This window comes from Corythoichthys intestinalis, chromosome 10 (genome assembly GCF_030265065.1).
Source record: "Corythoichthys intestinalis isolate RoL2023-P3 chromosome 10, ASM3026506v1, whole genome shotgun sequence".
Classification (NCBI taxonomy): domain Eukaryota; kingdom Metazoa; phylum Chordata; class Actinopteri; order Syngnathiformes; family Syngnathidae; genus Corythoichthys; species Corythoichthys intestinalis.
Genome location: NC_080404.1, coordinates 31,722,440 through 31,743,034, shown reverse-complemented (window position 1 = coordinate 31,743,034; position 20,595 = coordinate 31,722,440). Strand labels below are relative to the sequence as shown.

Below are 20,595 nucleotides of genomic sequence, written 5' to 3'. Positions count from 1 at the left end.
AGTAGTGGTAGTAACCAAGTTAATCTGTCACTCAGTAATCCTCATTTAAGTCTCCAAGGATTCAAGTGTTCATATCTTCTACATGCTCAGGCGGGTGTTTGTATATGTGTCTCTACTGATGTTTGCAAAAAGATGTACTGATATGATTGTGAATGGGAATCCGAAATGTTTATTAAATGTTCATGGACATTTTTAAGTTTTAATTATAACCTTGTACATGTAGACATTTAGCTGTAATTCACAGTGGAATGACATTGAGAAGAGATGTGTAAAATGAGTGGTATCATGGTGAACAGCTTGAGTGTGTGTATACAAAAGGGTCTGGCACTCTTAAAGGACCCTGAAGGCCACATCACAACTAATAAAAAAGGGAGGGGATTCAAAAAAAAAAAAAAAAAAAAAACAGCAAAAGAGAACAAGGGGGAGGCGACACCAGCTCCAACTGGTCCTCCTTGAGCATTTTTTCCTCCCTTCTGTTTTTTTTTTTTTTTTTTTTGGCTTTTCCATTCCATCCTCTCCCCCACCCACTCCCTTTCCCCTCTGCCTCACTCTCTCTCTGTGTGGTTGGCAACAAAAGGCTGCCTGACGTCTGAGTGAAAAGACCAAAAACCTGCCGCCTCCAAGAGGGTGGTGGGTTGGGGGGAGTAGAGGGAGGTGCAAGCGATCTGGAGGAGGAAGAAGAGGAGCGCACAGAGAAGTGCTTGCCGCTGCTGGCTCCAGACAAATAGAAATCCATTTTTTGGGTTCCCTTTTAGTGGAGATTAAAAGGAGCGCAGCTTTTTTTTTTTTTTTTTTTTCAAACCATCCATTCTCCATCCTTTTCCCTCCCGTCCTCGAGGAAATAAAAGACATGAAGCTCCAGGGGGTGAGGTGACCAAGGAGGAGGACACATTTGGAAACAAGCTGTAAGAGAGGAAGGAGGAGGAGCAGAGAACGTAAAAGAATCTCCTAAAACGTCCACTTTTTTTTTTTTTTTTTTTTTTAAACCTCCAACACATTTTGTGGACCATGTGCAGCTCCTGATTGGAAGAATGTGGCGACAGCATTTCCCAGGCAAGAAGCACTCCTCTCGTGTGTGTGCGTGTGTGGATAAAAATACAAATCCAGTAGATCCAGCGAAGGAGGCGGTGGTGTCTAATGAGCCTCTGTAATGTATTTGCAATGAAGTGTGTCATACGTGTGCATGTGTGTTTGAGAGCGCTGCACTGCTGCAATGAGCACCGAGAGGGTGGGAGGGAACGCTAAGGGTGATCGTAAAGGTTGTCATGTGTCATCATCTGCAGGCCTGAGACAAATGTGTGTGTGTGTGAGTGAGTGTCATTCTGGCGGAAAAGTGTGTTTGACATGGTCTGAGCATGCATTTGATTTAGCAAAAACAGAAATTCAGCAAATTTATTATTAGTTGAACTATTTTTTTGGTCCACTAAATGTGTAAAATGAGTGTTTAGTATGAATATTAGTGAGCTAAGTGTTTGTTTTTGGCTGTTTTTTTAACTGTTCTTCTGCAGATCAAATGATCACTTTTACTGCATGTCGGTGACTCTGTGTGTTTTGACATTTCTGATACCGGAACAGAGGTGTACAGTATGTATGGGTTTCATACTTGCAGACAACTGCTCTGTTTCCCTAAGTGCGTGTGTGATCTGCACTGACAGATGGTTTTGTATCGCGCAGCCTCTGGAGTGATCCTGTTTGTCTCCATTTCTGTGTTTGTTACTGATATCAACCTTCCTATTCTCACTTTTTTCCACCACGGTGCGTCTTGTATTAAGTTTGGAGGAAAGGAGGAGGAGGGCAGCGGCAGGACAAACAAGGTCTTTGTGTGTCCACATAGTAGAAGAAGAGATAGGCTGCTGGTGTAGACGGGGCCCTGATAGGGTCCAGCTGGGGCAAAGGAAGGTTGGGTGGGGGTGCGGGTTGGCTCAGAGGAGACAAGTCTGCCAACAAAAAGATTGCACCCCCCCCACTCTTCCTCCTCCTCTTTTTTTCGTAGGATGCCAAGGGATCGTAATAGCCACTCCAGAAAGTAGACAGTGCTAGGAACACAGGCATTTGTTATTGTAACTCCTATGTACACACAAAAGTTGAATGTTTTGTATTGTCATGAGGGAAAATGACTGGTCATCACTGGTTAACATTCATGGATGGGTTTGAGTGTGTTTACAAAATTGCACTTGTCTTACATGGCATGCAAATTGCCACATAACAAGTAATGTCTTGTCCATAATTAAAAAGTCAAATCAATGAAACATCTGTAAAATATTGGTAATGTTTGTCTACAGTGCCCTCCATAATTATTGGCACCCCGGAAAAAGATGTGTTTTTTAGCTTCTAATAATTTTTTTAAAAATTCAAATAATATGTCACCTTAATGGAAAAAAGAAAAATCCAACCTTCAATACAAGTGCATTCATTCAGTGGGAAAAAAAATCCCACATAAAGAAATAATTATTTGACATCAAATAATGTGTGTCACAATTATTAGCACCCCTGGTGTTAATACTTTATACAACCCGCTTTTGCCAACAAAACAAGGTCTGGGGACCGAGATGGCCATGGGAGGAGCTTGATTTTGTGTCTGGTGAACCATTTCTGTGTAGATTTGGCCATATGTTTAGGGTCATTGTCTTGCTGAAAGACCTAGTGACGACCCATCTTCAGCTTTCGGGCTTAGGGCAACAGATTTTGATTTAAAATGTCCTGGTATTTCAAAGCATTCATGATGCCATGCAACCTAACAAGGTTCCCAGGGCCTTTGGACGCGAAACAGCCCCACAGCATCACTGACCCACCCCGTTACTTCACAGTGGGTATGAGGTGCTTTTCAGCATGCGCATCTTTCGTGGCACGCCAGACCCACTTAGAGTGTTTGTTGAATGAATGAATGAATTTTTTTTTATTGTCATCATCATCGGTATCATTGACAATCATTGACAATTACAAAATGTGATATGATTTGCCCGAAGGAACCGAAGAGGTGACAAAGGCAGACTGGAGGAAGTATGTGCTTGTTTCCAAAAAGCTCAATCTTGGTCTCATCTGACCAAAGCACACGGTCCCAGTAGAAGCCTGGGACCGTGTGTATGTTTGTGTGAGACCAAGATTGGGCTTTTTGGCAACAAACACTCTTAAGTGGGTCTGGCGTGCCATGAAAGATGCGCAAGCTGAAAAGCACCTCATACCCACTGTGAAGTATGGGGGTGGGTCAGTGATGCTGTGGGGGTGTTTCGCTTCCAAAGGCCCTGGGAAATCTTTTTCAGGGGTGCCAATAATTATGGAGGGCACTGTATTTCAATTAAAATGTCCTAAAACAAAAGGAAGTGTAGTTTTTTGTTAGAACTATTATCCAATCCTAGATCAGGACTCAACCAGAAAAAAAAATCAAAGTGTCTGTTTTACAACCTGTTTGTGAAATATGACATAATATTATTATAAAGGTAATAATAAAGGTAATAATAATAAACAATAATAATGTACTTTTTTTTTTTTTTTTTTTTTTGCTATGCAATAGGGAAAATGCATTTCAGTATAGGTCGAATGGCACAAAAAAGGAAATACAGTATATACTTTGTGTTCCTCCATCTGATAGCTAGTAGGTTTCCTATTGGTTCATAAATGATGTCGTAAAGCAAGTGTAACAGATGTTTTGAAAATTGTTTTGGAACATTTGACGCAAACCACAAAAAAAGCAATAAAAAGCCAAAAAAAAAATGCAATTTGGAAAGTCAAGTATTTGTCCCTCTAAACCAGGGGTCGGGAACATTTTTGGCTTAGAGAGCAATGAACACCACATATTTTTAAACCTAATTCCATGAGAGCCATACAATATGTTTAAAAATAAAAATACAAGTAATGTGTAATTTCAAGACTTTTAAATTACAATAAGTCACTGAATTCTTTTTAACAACATTATTATGCTGTTTTTGATCGATGACTATTTCTTACCATTAATGCGACTTCTGGTGCTGCATGGTTTTGCTGATGGCTTTCTACTCTGGTTGATACTTGGTGAGGTTAAGCTTCATGCAGGAGTTAAAAAACTTAGAATGCGTCTCTTTTCATGTTCACGAAGACGCGCCACGAATCCTCCGTGTTTCCCCACCATGCACGGGGAAAACCATCAATGCTCACCGAAACAAGTTCATCCATTGGTAGATTTTTTTCTTTGGCGAACTCAGTGAAGATCTTGAATAAATCCTCCCCTCTTGTTGTCCCTTTCATAGTCAAAACCTTGCAATCACGCTGAACTAGGATAATCTGTTGGTACCTCACGATACGATACGATTTGCGATACAAAGGTCACGATAACGATGATCTGACGATATGGTGATACAACGATTTTCGAAACATTGGTCAGGAAATCATTCTAGGATTATTCTACAAATACCTAATAAACAGAAAAACAACTTTCTGCTGTGAATTGGAACGAGTTTATCACTAGTAGACGTCCACTCCATGAACTGGGAGGGTGGCAGCTCGTTCATTCGCTGCCATCCCTCCCTCTTCAAACGGATTGAATGTCTATGGCCGTCAGTGGCAGCCAAATGCCAGGCAATGAGGTAACTTTGGGCCATTCAAGGTAATTTACCTGTTGATTTTCAGTTATTTCCTGTTGATTTTGGGGTATTTTATGGGTCACTTCCTGTTTATTATGAGTTACAGAACAGAAAGTGACCTGGGAATCACTCATATGAATAGGCAGTGACTCACACTCAACAGGAAATAACCTGTAAATGCCCTAAAATGAACAGTAAGTGACCTGTAAGTAACAGCAAGTGGCCTGTAAATGCCCTGAAAATCAGGCACAATGACTGTAAATGCTCTGGTTTCGAATAAACAAACATTCCCAGTCTAAATGGATTGGGCATCGAGCATCGTTAATGCAGCCTTAGAGTTAACAGACACTACCCAGATAGCAGACCGACGTTGAAAAGATGTTGGATAAACATTCTGCTGTTGATCTTATATCGTTGAATCAACGTCACTTTTGCACCCTCAATTAATGTTGTTTCAACGTTAAAATCCTTACAAAATCTAAACGTCATTTCGATTATTAATAATATCAATGTTATGTTTTTGACCAAAACACCCGCTCATCCATAATTCAATGATTTTTCAATTATATTTCCTGGTCAATCATAAATCAACTATTTGCCAACATTAGTTCATCAACTATAAAACAATGTTAACCCAACCATCGCCTGACATACTATAGAACAACATTGTTTCAACGTCACTTGACGTCGAAAATTTTGATGTCAACCATACTGATTATTTTGAGGGAAAATCAACGTTTGTTCAATGTCGGTCTGCTATCTGGGTATTATGGTAGAAGATTTTGGTAGCAACTTGTTAGTTCCTTTTTATTTGATTTTTTTTTTAGACATTGACACCTTTTTAAAACGACATCTCGATTCTTGGCAGGAGCATATCGATAACCTTTTGGGATACAAAGTATCACGATATATCACCATTTCGATATTTTGTCACACCTAAGTCTGTCGCAATATGCAATAATTCCATTTATCGCACGATAAATAAAAATGAAGGCGGTAATTTTTCCGCTGCGATTTATCGCCTCGCGGTGCGGCAGACGTGCTGTTAAAAGTTCGGATTCCTTGTTACCAACTGCGAAAAATGCATCTTCGTTCCAGCCAATCGTTCCCATGATATCCTATTGTTCAATGTATACCGGCCGCGTCAGTGCTCCGGAGTGACTGCGGACCATCTACGGCGCGCCGGTGTTGTTGACGTGTGGGCGCTCCCGTCAGGAGTGACATTTCACGCGGAGTGGCTATTTTTCGGCACAACGCCGGATATTTACAACGAAGTCCCCCGAAACATTGTTACCGACTTGGCTGCTACGAACAACCTCACTTTGACATTGAGTGGCAAATTAAGAGCGCTGTGCTTCAAACTCGTCCTGTTTATGAAAGTCGATTGTCATATGCTGGTGTTGGGTATTAATGAGCAGACGTGACTTCAGCGGCGTTTGCTAACTCTTTTAATGCGCGCACACACTAGATATCATGAAATAGCAAACTAGATGTGCTACAGTATGTCCCATGCCATTGGCTACGTGAGCCCAGAGTGATTATGGGACACGTAGTCCATATTCTACATTGATGAATTCTAAACTGTCATGACTGAATGGAAGTTAAGAAGGCCAAATCAATCCATACCAGTGACTATAGATAATGTTGAAAATATTGTTAATTCAGTACGTGACACAGATGGATTCGGATCACAAATAGGATGTCTTGCTCATGTAGTAAACCGAGCTGCTAAGAGAGCTGTAGCAATTAACAGTGTGCCCCGCCTCACTTTACAAACAGTAAAGATTGTTCTCAGCACTTTTATACAAAATTTTTTCAGATCAGTAAGAAGTAAGCACATAAATATTATGCACTAAAATGCATGTTTATATGTTGGCAATTTAATTTTTGCTCGTTAGCAAAAAAAAATATATATATATATATATATATATATATATATATATAATTGTAATTTTTTTTACAGAGTATTAAATGTATTGAATCGGATCGAAAATCGTGTCCCCTGTATCAAAAATCGTAGCGAACTGTGACTTAACTGTATCGTTGCATCCCTATGGAACACGATAGCAGAAGCTATGACGGGAAAAGTTTTCATTTGCCTAAATGCTTTAGTTATTAAGTGCAAATTTCTTTTTTTGGGGGGGGGGGGAAACACATCTTATTTATTCTGTGTTTCTGTGCGGTATCAATATTGTTGTCTTTTACTTAAGAGGCATGGTCTATTGTTTTTAGTTGTGATTTCTTAAAAAGTATTTTTGAATTTAAGAGTAAATATTTATCGCGTTTAAATGGGTGTACTTGATCTATTAATACAGTAAACTGTATTCTCACTGTGTTATTGTAAATTGGTTTAAAAAAAAATTGGCGGGGCGCAATAATATCGCAATAATTTATGAGATAAATTATCGCACACTAAAATTTGTTATCGCGACAGGCCTAGTCACACCCCTATTGCTTACGTCGGTTGACTCATCCAAAGCGAGAAAAAAAAACGGTGCGGCACTTATGTCCTTCACTTGCGTTGCCTCAATTTGATTTGACCTCATGATGGTACGATTGTGAACAGTTCTGGCCGACAGAGGCATGCCTTTTATCCGTTTAATTATCTTGTCTTTATCCAAAAAGTCGTCAAAAACTTTTCACAAAGGCAAATTCCTCGTCCATTCCTGCTGAAAAGTACGATACTTCTCGTCTTATATCTTTTAACCATGTTGTCAAAAGGGTTTTCTAAAATTAGCTTACAACACGGAAAAGGAAACTGAAAAAGTTTCCTTCCTAATCTCACGCACATGCACACATTGGCCGCTATTTTCGACAGCAAAATACGGCAACTCCACTTGAACAGTGTCTCTGCCTCATCTGCGTTGCCTAGATAGATAAATAGATAGACATGACACAACGGCATGTATGTTTGCCACTTTCCCACTTAAATTACTGTGAAACTCCTTTCTAGTTGCCGGTGACCGTTGCCGTTTCGCGCAATGCACAAAGGAGTATAACGAAACTTTTTTTTTTTTTTTTAATTAAGATTTGTCTCCGAGCCGTCAATAGAGCCAGATCTGGCTCGTGAGCCATAGGTTCCCGACCACTGCTCTAAGCAGTGATAAATGTCTACTTCCTGCTTCATGGAGGTTGACACCTTAATTCAAATACTCACAAAAATTTCTTGGTTATTCATTGTCCCATGAAAGTCACTTTTGTTCTTTTGCTTTAATCTTACACAGCTGTATGCAGCCTACTAAATGCAAAAGCAGCATCCCTCCAGCAACTAGACCCTCCTTAAAAGTCATCTGATTCTTTTCTGCTTAGCTGTTCTCAAAACCGCTACCTTCTGTTTGCCAGCTGATGCCCTCCAAGCCCTTATTTTGCTCCATTGCTCGCCCTCCTTGTTTGGGAAGACTTTAATATCACTGCACTTGCCACAAAGAACCCCAACTGTGCTCCATGCTCTGCCCTCCGCCCCACCTCTAGCCCCCCTCTGCCCTACTCACGCTCTCATTCGCCATCGCCGAGGCCCCCGGCTTGGGAGTTGCTAGGTAACCTGAACCAGCTGTTGGTCCTGAGCCCATTGAGCCGCTCTTGGCTCTGGGTCAAGCGCGGAAAAGTTTTCCCGTGAAAGCTCGTTGTGAACCCGACGACCGCCGCCGTGGCCTTGACATCATCGCCATGGAAAATCTTCCTCACTTCCTTTTGTTTTTGCACTTTTATTGTTCCACTAATGGAGGGGCCCGATGTGGGGGCGTCCATGGCGTGCATCACACCACGCTGACTGCAGCGGGGAGCGTTTCAGCACCTTTCCCTTCTTGAATTGGCGACTGGAAGTTTGAAACCCGACAAGTGGAAATGACTTTGCCGTTGAATAGAAAATTACAGCGGGGAGAAACCGGTCCCTAAAGTAGGTCACTCCTCTCTAGGTGATCTGTCTAGGGGGTCTATTTTGCCAGAGATTCAAGATTTCATTGTATATTGTGTTTAACAACAGTATATAAAACTGCAGTGTTGATTACAGCATGTGAATCTGTTGCCACTCTTCAAGTGTGGCAGTAGATCAAAGACGTGCTTTCTCACTGGAGATCAATGCAGCTGTTAATCCAGCGTGAAATATAGAATAATGATTGTTTTGAGGGAATACCAATAGGGCTTCACAAGCAGATACTCAATTGATTGTTTTATGCTCTGTTTAAGCGGTCTTCCAAACCGGAAAATAAAACCCAGATCGTAACCTCTTGAAATGAGAACATGAAGCCACATTTCCACCAAGCGGATCAATTAAACAGTAAATCCTCATCTGGATTACATTTTGAGGTACAATGAATGGCAGTAATGGAAGACATTCAGCTTTTGGCACTCTCCCTCTGCTTCCCCAATGAAGAAACTTTTGATACAAGTGACCATTCACTGCCAGACCCTCCCAGTTCAAAAACATTGTACGTCTTTCGCTGTCAGTGGCAGCCAATGAGTTAATAGTGAGTGAAACCAATGCCATGTTCTGGAAAAAAATGTGTTTTTGAACATTGTTTGATTCAGACAAAACATTTTAATTTCAATGGCAAGCCATAATGACGTAATGAAATTAGGGCTGCAGCTATCGATTATTCTAGTAGTCGATTAATCGGTGAACTAGTTAGTTCAAATAATCGAGTCATCGGATAAGGAACATGAAAAATTAAAATACCTGAGCTGAGCCTCAAACAGTATTTAAAAAAAAAAAAAAAAAAGGATCCATGTACAACAAAAGAACAATTTGAATATTTTACTTAGCAAAAGTCTAGCTGAAATGGTATAAACTGCTAACGTTTTTTTTTACAATGCTCTTAACAAATGGTTCAGAAACATATTCCCACAAAAAACAGCTATATATATATAAATACATATATATATAAATACATATATATATATATATAATATGAATGCATAAAAAAACATTAGCTCAAACAAATACTTGGCTTACGTTGGTCTTAACAGGGAGCAGTTGGATTCAGCAGTGTGAAATGAGGCAGACCAGGGGGCAGTGTATCCACCCTAATCAAAAAAAATTAAATGTAAACACTTTCAAAATAAACCATTACAACGCCACTTTGATTAAACCAATACTCGAATCAATAAAATTTAATTTGAACATTTTTTTCTAATAGTATACTCGAGTTAATCGATTAATCATTGCAGCACTAAATGAAATACTGGCAAGTACTCATTTAATGCCAACCTCACCCATTCAAAATGGATTAGATGTCTAATGCTGTCAATGGCACTGAAAAATGAGCATTCACCGCCAGTCCTTTCAGTTTAAAGCAATTGGACATCTATGGTTGTTAATGGCAGGCAATCAGTTAAACACTATAGAATATAAACATAATCAACTCCAAGGAGTGTTTTTGGGGACCATAATATCAGTGTGTTTGTTTTATTCATTTTGATTTCATGATTTGGTTTTCATTAAGATGTAATTAATTTATGAATAAAAAAGATATACAAGTATAGGGATGGGAATCGAAATCCGATTCCAATTCGGAACCGGTTCCGAGTGTTTCGAGGCCTCGACATCACAATGAAAAAGCCTTAACGATCCCTTTAACGATTCCTAAAGACGCGTATTGCGTCGTGACATGTGTTGTTGTCCAGACGCATCAAACTAGCATGGCGCCAAGAACCACTCGCTCCAAAGTTTGACTACACTTCACCAGGAAAGAGTGTGAAAATGAAAGGTTACGACGGGTAAGCACGAGCATTGCAGCCATAAACATAACAATGACAGCACGTAGGTTCAAACGCTCGAAAGTGTGTCTTCACTTCACGAGGAAAAATTACAACAAAGCGACTTGCAGTCATTGCAAGGTGGAGATAACTGCATCGGGAGGGAATACGATTGCGCTGTCCTCACAGAGAGGCTCAGTCCTGGCTATAAAAAAAACAAAATAAAAGTCCCGGCTATACAGCTAGCTAAACTCCCAAATGACCATGCAGAAGATGTTGGTATAATTTGCTGACTTTATTCAACCATCACCTGAAGAGTGAAACTAAGAATAGAAATGAAACAAATCAATTTCGTCCCCAATAACAAACAGGTTTGCATCAACGTAAATCAGCGATAATTAGCTGCTAATACCAGTATGGTTAGCATTCGTTCGCTAGCATTAGCACATCGTTCAAACCACTACACAACTGGATTTAAGTGTCCGATCGCGAGTGGAAACACAACAACAACAACACAAAAGATGATACATACAGGCGTTGCCTCTGTAGATATTAACATTAACAAAGAATGTAGGCTCGTAGAAGTGTTTCCTTCTCTCACTCACTTGGATGCGGCATTTCTTCTTTGGGTGTATGCGCGCTCCAGTTGTCCTCAAACTGCGGCCCGCGGCCCAAATACGGCCCACCTCCACATTTGGTCCGGCCATTTTGATTTTTTTTTTTTTTTTTTCCCTCAATCGTGTTATTTATTTTCTGGCCTTTTCCTTGAAGAATTCAGAGAGGGTTATTTGGTTATTATCTATTTAATTAATAGTGTTTTTATTATTAATTATTATTATTATTATTATAAAGAATCCAGAAAGTGTTATTTGATTGTGGCTTTCTGAAAAACAATAATTTTTTACATTTATGCACTTCTGCAATCGTCACACTTTTTCTGTAACAAACTGACCCCGGCCCCTCATCAGAGAAGGGAAAAGTTATGTGGACCTCACAGGAAATAGTTTGGGGACCCCTGCTTTAACACATATTGCCAAAGGCAGAACAAAAACCTATCTGCCAATATATACCAATATTTTTTATTTCTATTAGATAAATGTTTCAGTAAAATGTTACACATGCTTGTGTATTATTATTATTACTTATTGCCACAGTTAACATTGAGGCTTTGGGCCTCTTTTGATCTCGTTGTGAGTTTGTAAGGTTGTGACTTCTGATTAAACAAACTCGATGCCAATCAAAACGTTTGTTCTTTTTCCCCAAATTAGAATCGATAAGAGAATCGATAAAGAATCGAATCGTTAAGCAATATCGATAATGGAATCGGAATCGTAAAAATCCTATCAATTCCATCCCTATACAAGTATAATTTTTAAAAACACAATAATCATTTAAAAATTTACTTGTTATAAGGTGGTACCTCGACATACGATCGCTTCGAGACACGATCTTTTTGACATCCGACGTAAAATTTGACTCGCCATTTGTTTCTACATCCGCCATGCTCAAAATACGACGACATGACAGCAGATGGACACACGGCGGATTTTCTTGTGAGAGAAATCAACATAGGTTTTAAGAAGGTTAGTGCAGGTGGTGAAACAAGGGAAAAAGGTGACACCATTGAAATGAAGATAGAAATGATTGAAAAATATGAGCGTGGGGTGCGCATCCGTGAACTGGCTCAACAATACGGCTGTAGAATGTCTACGACCTCAACGCTCTTCATCCGTCTTCTGTTCGTCAGCCTTTATAAGTTAAGGTGACAATTATTGTGTTAACATCGCCAAAGAAATCGCCAGCTTTGTCAGATTTTTATCATTTATTTCAAAACTTGTGCAACACAACACGCCTACTGTCTGCCGCATTTGACGGTGTTCTCAAAAAACATTAAAAGAGAAAATAAAATCTCAACAGCACCTCTCCCTCTCTCTGTCACGTCAGTGACGCGGTGCGTTCAGGTACAGCACGAAAAACACGTCCGCCACATTAGAACCCGATTTGTTTCATTATTACAGGAATTATTATTTTCCCGGTTTTTATTAATAATATATGTTTTGGTATGCGTAATTGTCATTTTTAATAGTACCAGCATTGTTTATTAAGGATTTAGTGTACGTTTTTTAGACTGTGAAACAAATTAATGGAATTATAATGTATTCTTATGTGAAAATCCTTCTCGACATACGACCATTTCGACTTACAAACACGGTCCTGGAACGAATTAACTTTGTATGTAGAGGTACCACTGTATTGTGGAAGGTCTTTATGAGGTTGTGGTTGTTTTTTTTTTTTTAATTCCCAAAAATAGTCACTTGGCCTAAAAAGGGTTAATAGTTAGTGGTACTTGTATTCCTAATTGGACGTTGCATCCCTAATTGAAATACACTAATGTAGATGGTACCTATTTCTGACCTAAGTCGTAATGACTGAACATACGTACATTTTGTATGGTGATGCAATTGGGAAAAAAATTGTACCAAACTATTGTGCTTGGTGGGACACTGAGGGACAAATATCTTATTATGCTCTTTCTACATCCCCTCCTTTTTTCTGTCTATTAGAATCCAGAGCCGTTTTTTTCTTCTTTTATTCGATCGCAACATGTGCAATCCATTTGAGGTTAGGAGATCTCGCTTGCCAGCTTTGGCAAAAAAAGTTTTCATAGCTCCTGGAGAATCATTCAGTTTGTGATTAGTGTTGGCCGGATGACGCTATCAAGCTTTCAAGCTTGCAGCAGCACATAAAATCCCCACAGACCTCCAGTGAAGAGGGCGACCTGCTGTCAGATAAAGCGTTATTTACATTCAGCCAGTTTAAACCGAGCGCGTTGCGCCTCACTTGTAGACAACGCTGGCTGGTTGTTGGGAAATGATAAAAACACTTTTAGTACGTTAATGGGGGTTTGGCACTGGCACTTTGTAATTCTATCTTAAAGATTACCAGCCTTAAATATCCCGTCATCTAATGTAAACCATCTTCAGTCACGTTGTTACATGTGCTTTCCAATGTTTACTTAAAAGGAAGATGATACTTGAATTTCTGTTTTGAGGCGGCGCTTTTGGGCTCCGCTTTAGTTTCTCTCGCCGGCCTGGTTTGTGGTTTTGATGCAGGGCGGTGGCATATATGGATTCAATAAACTAACAGGAAGTGTCATCATGTGAATCAAAAGGATCGTTGGTTTCATGCACGCAAAGTACTGTTTAAACTGTCGGCATTGGCACAAGAATCTTAAAAGGACTCCAAAAATGTGAACTGTCGTGCACTGATTTCATTGACATTGCTGTTTGTTCTTACTGTATATGCGTATATTTCATCCTTCTTTGGTCACCTTTTAAAAAGCATCCACTTGAGATTAAAATTGACATTCTGCAGGCAGTCAAAGACGTTCTAGTGAGGTGGTTGTAATTAGAAAGTTCAGGAACCTGATTGCAACTGCTTTAATCATTGCATAGGAGTCTAGTCTTCACTGCCAATAAAAAAAAATTGTGCTGAGCAGTGGTGCGTATGCTATTGGACAAGGAGCTGTAAGTAATTCCAGTTTGATTTAACGTAACAGCTCCCGTCTGGTGTTTTGTCAAAACGTGAGATAAGAAAGAAACGTTTAAATCATTATCTCTGCTACGATCCATTAAATACTAGTACATAGATAGTGAATGTATGTTACAAGACTTGTGATTCTTTCAAAGTTATCCAAAATGCCACTAATACAAACACTTCCCCTAATAATGGATACTTACTTCATACATTCTGACTGGCTAAAAGGCTTTATTGCTTTTTTTTTTTTTTTCTCAGACTGGAAGACTAAATGTAAAATCATGTTCCCGATAGTTCTTTAACCATCAATAGTTTACTGCAGTGGTCAATTGACAGTGCTAAATGTTTTTGGGAGTTGTTGAAAACCTGTAAAGAGCATACGACAGGAGAAAAAAAGTCTTAAATAGCATTATTATGTGAATTAGAATCATATTTTGAGACGATTCGACTATATACAACAATTTAGCAAAGCGCAGATGACGAGAAATTAGTCTTTTAATCTGCCAGTTAGCCACGCCTACCGTTATAGGGCTCAAGCGTCCACAACAGGTGGATGACGTCAATGGAAGACTGGGCTCATTGGTTTTACTATTCAGCCCATTGAGGGGGAATTATTCATAACGAGGAAAACGCGACGAAGAGAGCCGCAAAATGTAATTGTTTGTCTTTCTACTCCAATATTTTTACAGGATATTCTTTTTATCCAAGTATTTTCCCCACTAGCTAAATAAATGGCTTGAGAAGGACCAGTCAGCCCGTCGAGGGGGAACTATTCACAATGAGGAAAACGTGACGAAGAGAGCTGCAAAATGTCATTGTTTCTGTCTCTTTACTTCAACATTTTTACAGGATATTCTTTTTATCCAAGTATTTTCCCCAATTGCTAAATAAATGGCATGGTCATGACAAATAACAGTCTTGTGCTAAATGGAATATGAAATAATAAAAAATGCACTTATTCAGGACGACATGGCAAAATTACTCCATAATGGTCAAAACTGTCCACTTCACCTTTACTGTCGCACCTCCCGAACGATATTTTATGACACCTAAGTCGGGCTTATGTCATTTCCCTTCCCCGGCTTCGGAGAATGTAAACAAACCAAGAGGCGTGACAGTTAGCCGACATGCTAACCCGAACCGAGTGATGTTTCAAAGTCTTCGAAGCGGAAAATCACACATAACTAGCCCGGATTATTTGACATGACGACTGGGTTGTCGATTGTCTTCGCGGATCGGCAAACCGCCCGGCAGAGAGCAATTTACAGTTCGTTCCCCGGAGGAGGGCGACTGCAGCTGTTGTGCAGTTAACGTGCAGCTAACGTGCAGCTAATGTGCACGAGGAGAGCTTTTTACATGCCTATCAATGATCAAACGTAAGTAGGCCTTTATTTAAAGAAAGTTTGTAGTGTTTACTTTGTAATCGCTGTATTAATATTTGACATAATACAAAACAAGATGTTTACTCACTTCCTCGTAAGTCCAATGGTCCCACAGTAGTAGGGCTTGGCCAATATCCACGGTGAATGGGAACCTTTTAAAACTCCAAAAAGGCGCACACGCCTCTCCCTCATAAAGCAAGATTTTTCTGCAGCCGTTTGGCTGGCGTGATGCGAAAAATAAACGTATTAATTCGCAAAATCAGCTGAATCCTTAGTGCTCATAAACAACAGTAGGCTGTATAGTGAAGAGGAGTCCTTCTCCCGTACACGTCACAGCGCCCTCCTCCTCAATGCAAGACCGAAGCCGGAAGTCACTTATTTTCATGGCGCGGGATTAAAAAAACTAAATAAATATAGCGATCGCTTCCACACACATCCAAGTGGTCCATATCATTCAGGAGCATAAAATACCGCGTGTATTATGAAATAAACATGTTTTTTCGTGTCACATGCACTTTAAAGGGATCCACAGATGGAAAGACTTGTAGTTCTTAAAAGATAAATGTTAGTATGACTTACATTAATTCAGTATTAAAACCCGTCTTGATTTTTTTCTGTTTTTATACAATTTGTAAAATTTGTTTAACTGGTAGGTCGCCATTGTTGTTGATGTCGCAGGGAGGTTACGTCGTTTGGCTACGCTACCTAGCTTCCAAAGTATGACATAAACATGTAATCTTTTCAGACCTTTCATCTAAAACCCAAGAGGAACATGAATTAGAATGACAGCACTGTCGATATTTCACAAAACGAGCAGCAAAAGCAAAATGAACAGGACAGACGGGATGAGACGAGACAAGAGTAGGACAAAACTGGTGTTCTGCCAAAATGTGCTACACCAGCGAAATGGCTGCAAGAGGCGAATTTGACACCCAAAGTACTACTGTGTGTTTTCAACTTGTTTTGTTTGGATGCATACAGGCAGAACATAATACAGGTGCCTTAAGTCTAGTAATATCAAATAAGGGTGGTTTAAATACGCTACATAAGTAATGTGGTCAACAGATCAACCACAGAAAACACAGTGCTTAAAGGTATGAGAGGGAAACACATGCAAAAAGTATTTTGAGGCAATGAAAAGGTAACAAAAGACTCAATAAAAACACAAATAGTAAATACTCGCCGCTTTTAACCGATGTGCACGTGTTGAACGTCTAGCCGCGTACGAAGGAATTGCAGAACACTGGTAGTGTTCGTCAAATGACAGTGACAGCTGCGGACTCTGCACTCTTGCACACTGTTTGTAACAGTAACACCATAAGAACTATGTCATTTTTCTCTACATCAATAGTATTTGTATTGTTTATCGATCTATTAGCTGCATTCAGTAACTCAATTCCGTAGATGAAAACCAACAAATCTGTTACGGTCCGCGAATGCGGAAACAAGGAAAGACCCAAATAGCAGACAACAATAACAGAAAGATTCCATTCAAGGGTTTATTGAACACACAAAAACCACGCGATCGCAAAAAGGGAGACAAAAAAAAGGGTCTGTGACGGTTGGTCGGGATTTTAAAAAAAAAAAAAAAAACTGAGGGAAAACCACGGTCAGAGGCAGACAAACGCAAACACAAGGCAATGAACAACTAGCAACGACGAGATATGCAAATTGTCAAATGGTAGCAAGTCAATATCTCGGCAACCTGCCTAGGATCGGTTTACAGACACTAGGGCTGCAGCTATCAATTATTTTAGTAGTCGATTAATCGATGAAACCTTAGTTCGAATAATCGAGTAATCTGATAAGGAACATGAAAAATTAACTTACCTGAGCTGAGCCTCAAACGGTATAAAAGATGAATAAAGAAGGATCTATGTACAACTATGTACAACAATTGGCTAGCTTACATAGCAGAAGTCCGCTAATTCAAATGCTATAAAATGCTAACTTTTTAACAGTGCTCTTAACAAATGGTTCAGACACATATTCCCACAAAAATAGGCTGAATATAACTGTAAACTAAATTATAAATGCAGTAAAAAGAAACATTAGCTCAAACAAAAACTTTGCTTATGTTGGTCTTAACAGGGAGCACCTGGATTCAGCCATGTAAGATGAGGCAGACTAGAAGGCAGTTTATCCACCCCAATCAATAAAACTAAATACAAACACTTTCAAAATATACCATTACAACGCCACTTTAACTTAACGAATACTCGAAGCAGCAAAATTTAATTTGAATCTTTTTTTCTAATCGAATACTCAAGTTAATCGATTAATCGTTGCAGCACTAAAAGACACTGCTGATGAGCTGGAATTGGATGCAGGTACGACGTCGGGAACTCATCGTACAGCTCTGTAACAAAACAATCTGACCAGCAGCAGAATGTGACAAAATCATGCCAATCATCATACTAGCTTCTCTTGCTGCCTAGCACAGCTATTTTCCCAGTCCAGTCCAACTACGTCATCCCCCGCGCATAAAACATGGCTCCCTCCGTAGGTCAAAACATGTACTAAATATTATAGATTTCTAAACCAAAGGCAATATTTACGTGTTTCTAATAACATATTTTAGTAAAAGAGAACAACTTTAAGTCCGATGTTGTCTTTAACATTGTCGCAGTTTTGTATAGGGCTATAGCGATACATCGATCTGGATCTATAAATTAATTGATTGAGCAACATTTAAATCAAATTGATGGAAACCCACATTGGCTCAAAAATCGTATCATGTTGTCATTTTTTTTTTTTTTTGCGTTAAAATCCTCATATTGTTCTTATTTACCACTCACTCATGTTACTGTCACCAACTAATTTTTGTTGAACGGAGTAGACTAGTCAGTATGTCAACTTTACCACTCTTTCATGACATTTATAGTTTAAAAATTGATTGATAACGTATTTTGGATTTAACATCTTGTCTGTGTCTGCTGGCAGTGAATGATCGCTGCCTGTCCCACCTAGTAGAAATACATCGGGCGTCGGTTATCGTCAATAGCAGTGAACAAGTTCAGAGTTGTAGATTGTCGTACCTGGATTATTTTAATATCTAAGGCAGAGGTTGCGCTAGACTTTTTTGTTGTCTGTCATTTTGACTGACAGGGTCATAAAAATCCGGTCATAATCTATTTTTACCAGTCACTTAAATTTTTAAAATGACTATATCTTGATGCATAATATAAAGTAACTAACATTAGTGCAGTCATGGATTACAGTAAGCAGGCCAGTGCTGTGTTTCCATATATATTTTTATTATATTATGTATATACAGGTTATATATATATATATATATTTTTCCCCCAAGTGGGGACCTTCCATGATCCTAATACATTTAATAATAATAAAATATGACATAATTCCATTATATATATATATATATATATATATATTATATTCATGTATTATGATTACTAAATAAAAATGCACGTTGATACGACGCACATAAAGGCAACTTCAATTTTTAAAAAAAAATCGTTAGAAAGTTGTATGGACTTAAAATCCGCTAGCTTGTTGTTTCCTGTTGTCTTCCGAAATACACCTGGGTGACGGCGCGTCAAGTGTTCGTTCATAGCCGACGTGCTACCGTGGTATGCGAGCTCAGCTTAGCAAAAAGAGTACACACGGTGGCACCCTCCATATTTTCCTTGAAATAATTTCAGGCTCTGGCTAGTCTGGTCCGCTTTTTTGGCTCTATGCCGCTTTCACCGTGTTACCAATTCTGCCCTTCTTAGTAATTGGCAGTGTTTTCAACTGCTCGCCGCAGTGAGGAGTGAACCGGCGATTCACTTGATTCGTTGTCATCCTTCATCCTCCACTGCACCAGTCCCTCTTTTTTCACCTCTTTTATCAACACCATCGTCGTTTTGGGGCTTTTTGAAGAAACTTCGGACACTCAGTTGCCTTGACATTTTTCTGAGTAAGGCCAACGACGTCATGCATCAAGATAGACAATAGCTAATTAATATGCTCACTCGCCACCCTGTGGTCTGGGGTGTGAATTGCAACCTGTCAAAATGACAGATGGACTTCAGTTTTTTCTAAAATATGCCATATATTTCTGTAAATTATTGAGGGAATGGAAAGACACAAGACGGATATATACATTCAACGTACTGTACATAAGTACTGTATTTGTTTATTATAACAATAAATCAACAAGATGGCATTAACAATATGAACATTCTGTTTAAGTGATCCATGGATAGAAAGACTTGTAGTTCTTAAAAGATAAATGTTAGTACAAGTTATAGAAATTTTATATTAAAACCCCTCTGAATGTTTTCGTGTCAATCAAGTTTGTAAAATTTTCAATCAAAAAAAATAAACTAGTAGCTCGCCATTCTTGATGTAAATAATTACACAATGCTCATGGTGCTGAAACCCATATAATCAGTCGCACCCAAGCGCCAGCAGAAGGCGACAAAACACCAAAAAACAACATAACAAGAGGAAATGACACTGTGCTGTCATTTAAATCTGTTTGAGCGGGGCATGTGCGTTAAATGCGTCAAATATTTCAATGTGATTAATTTAAAAAATGAAATACCGCCCGGTAACGCGTACATTTTGACAGCCCTAATATTTAAATGTTCAGATATTAAGTTTTGAATGAGGCAAAATAACATGCTTTTTCTCTCAAATATATTGTTATAATCATTTGTTTCAGATGTACTGTAATTATTTTCTGTGTAAAAATTGATTTGGTGTTCAAAAAGTCTTTTTTCAAACTTGAGTTTTGAAAAAGAGGGTCGTCTTATAATCAGGGCCGTCTTATATTCGGGCCAATACGGTATTAACAGTGGCATTAATTATCTCTAGATTTTGTTGCGTGTTTGCCGCTGTGCAACGTTCAGTCTTATTATATTGGAGAAAACCTTTTAGCCACCAGTAAGTAGCAGTTGCTTCCCATAGGTTCGTTACCTTGAGCAGCATACACTTTTGTGTACGGAAGCACCGGTGAATAATAATGCAAGTGGAGTTGCGTCTCAAGGTCGTTTGTCACTGATTATTCCTTTTACGATCATTTCTTTTCATGTACTTGTCATCATGATATCCAGCTCAGGCACTTGGATGGAGTACTGCTTTTATTAGAAGTGCCACGCAGTCATATTGTTAACGCTAGTGATATAAAAGTGTAGTTAAAAAAAAAAGAAAATCATCTTTTTATCTTCGCAGTTGTAAAGTGAGTCACAAGATGGCTGTAAAAATATCATTCAACACAGGAGAGTGATGACAGGAAGCAAAGTGAGAAGGGAAGCCAGGACGCAGAACATAATAAAAATAGTTTTTAGTCATAACATAAAATATTGGCGGCTTCTGTTTTTGAGGCCATATATTACATTTATTTTTGCGTTTATTTTTGTCTAGATGTCAACTTGAACCAAAATTCTGCTTCTTTCTTCAATTTGGATGACTAAAAG

The 20,595-nt window shown here is 39.0% G+C and overlaps 1 protein-coding gene across 8 annotated transcripts in view; it reads left to right on the top strand.

Annotated features, from left to right (window-relative positions):
* The window catches only part of ctbp2a (C-terminal binding protein 2a), a 146,072-nt gene that overhangs the window by 93,573 nt on the left and 31,904 nt on the right, over positions 1-20,595 (top strand). The window contains exon 1 of one of the 8 annotated variants that reach the window (XM_057847615.1): positions 591-1,053. The exons of the other annotated variants lie outside the window; for them this stretch is intronic. Coding sequence (XP_057703598.1) covers positions 1,032-1,053 — 22 coding nt within the window. The 5' untranslated portion in view covers positions 591-1,031. Of the gene's footprint in view, positions 1-590; positions 1,054-20,595 lie in introns of those variants that run through there. 8 annotated transcript variants of the gene reach the window in all.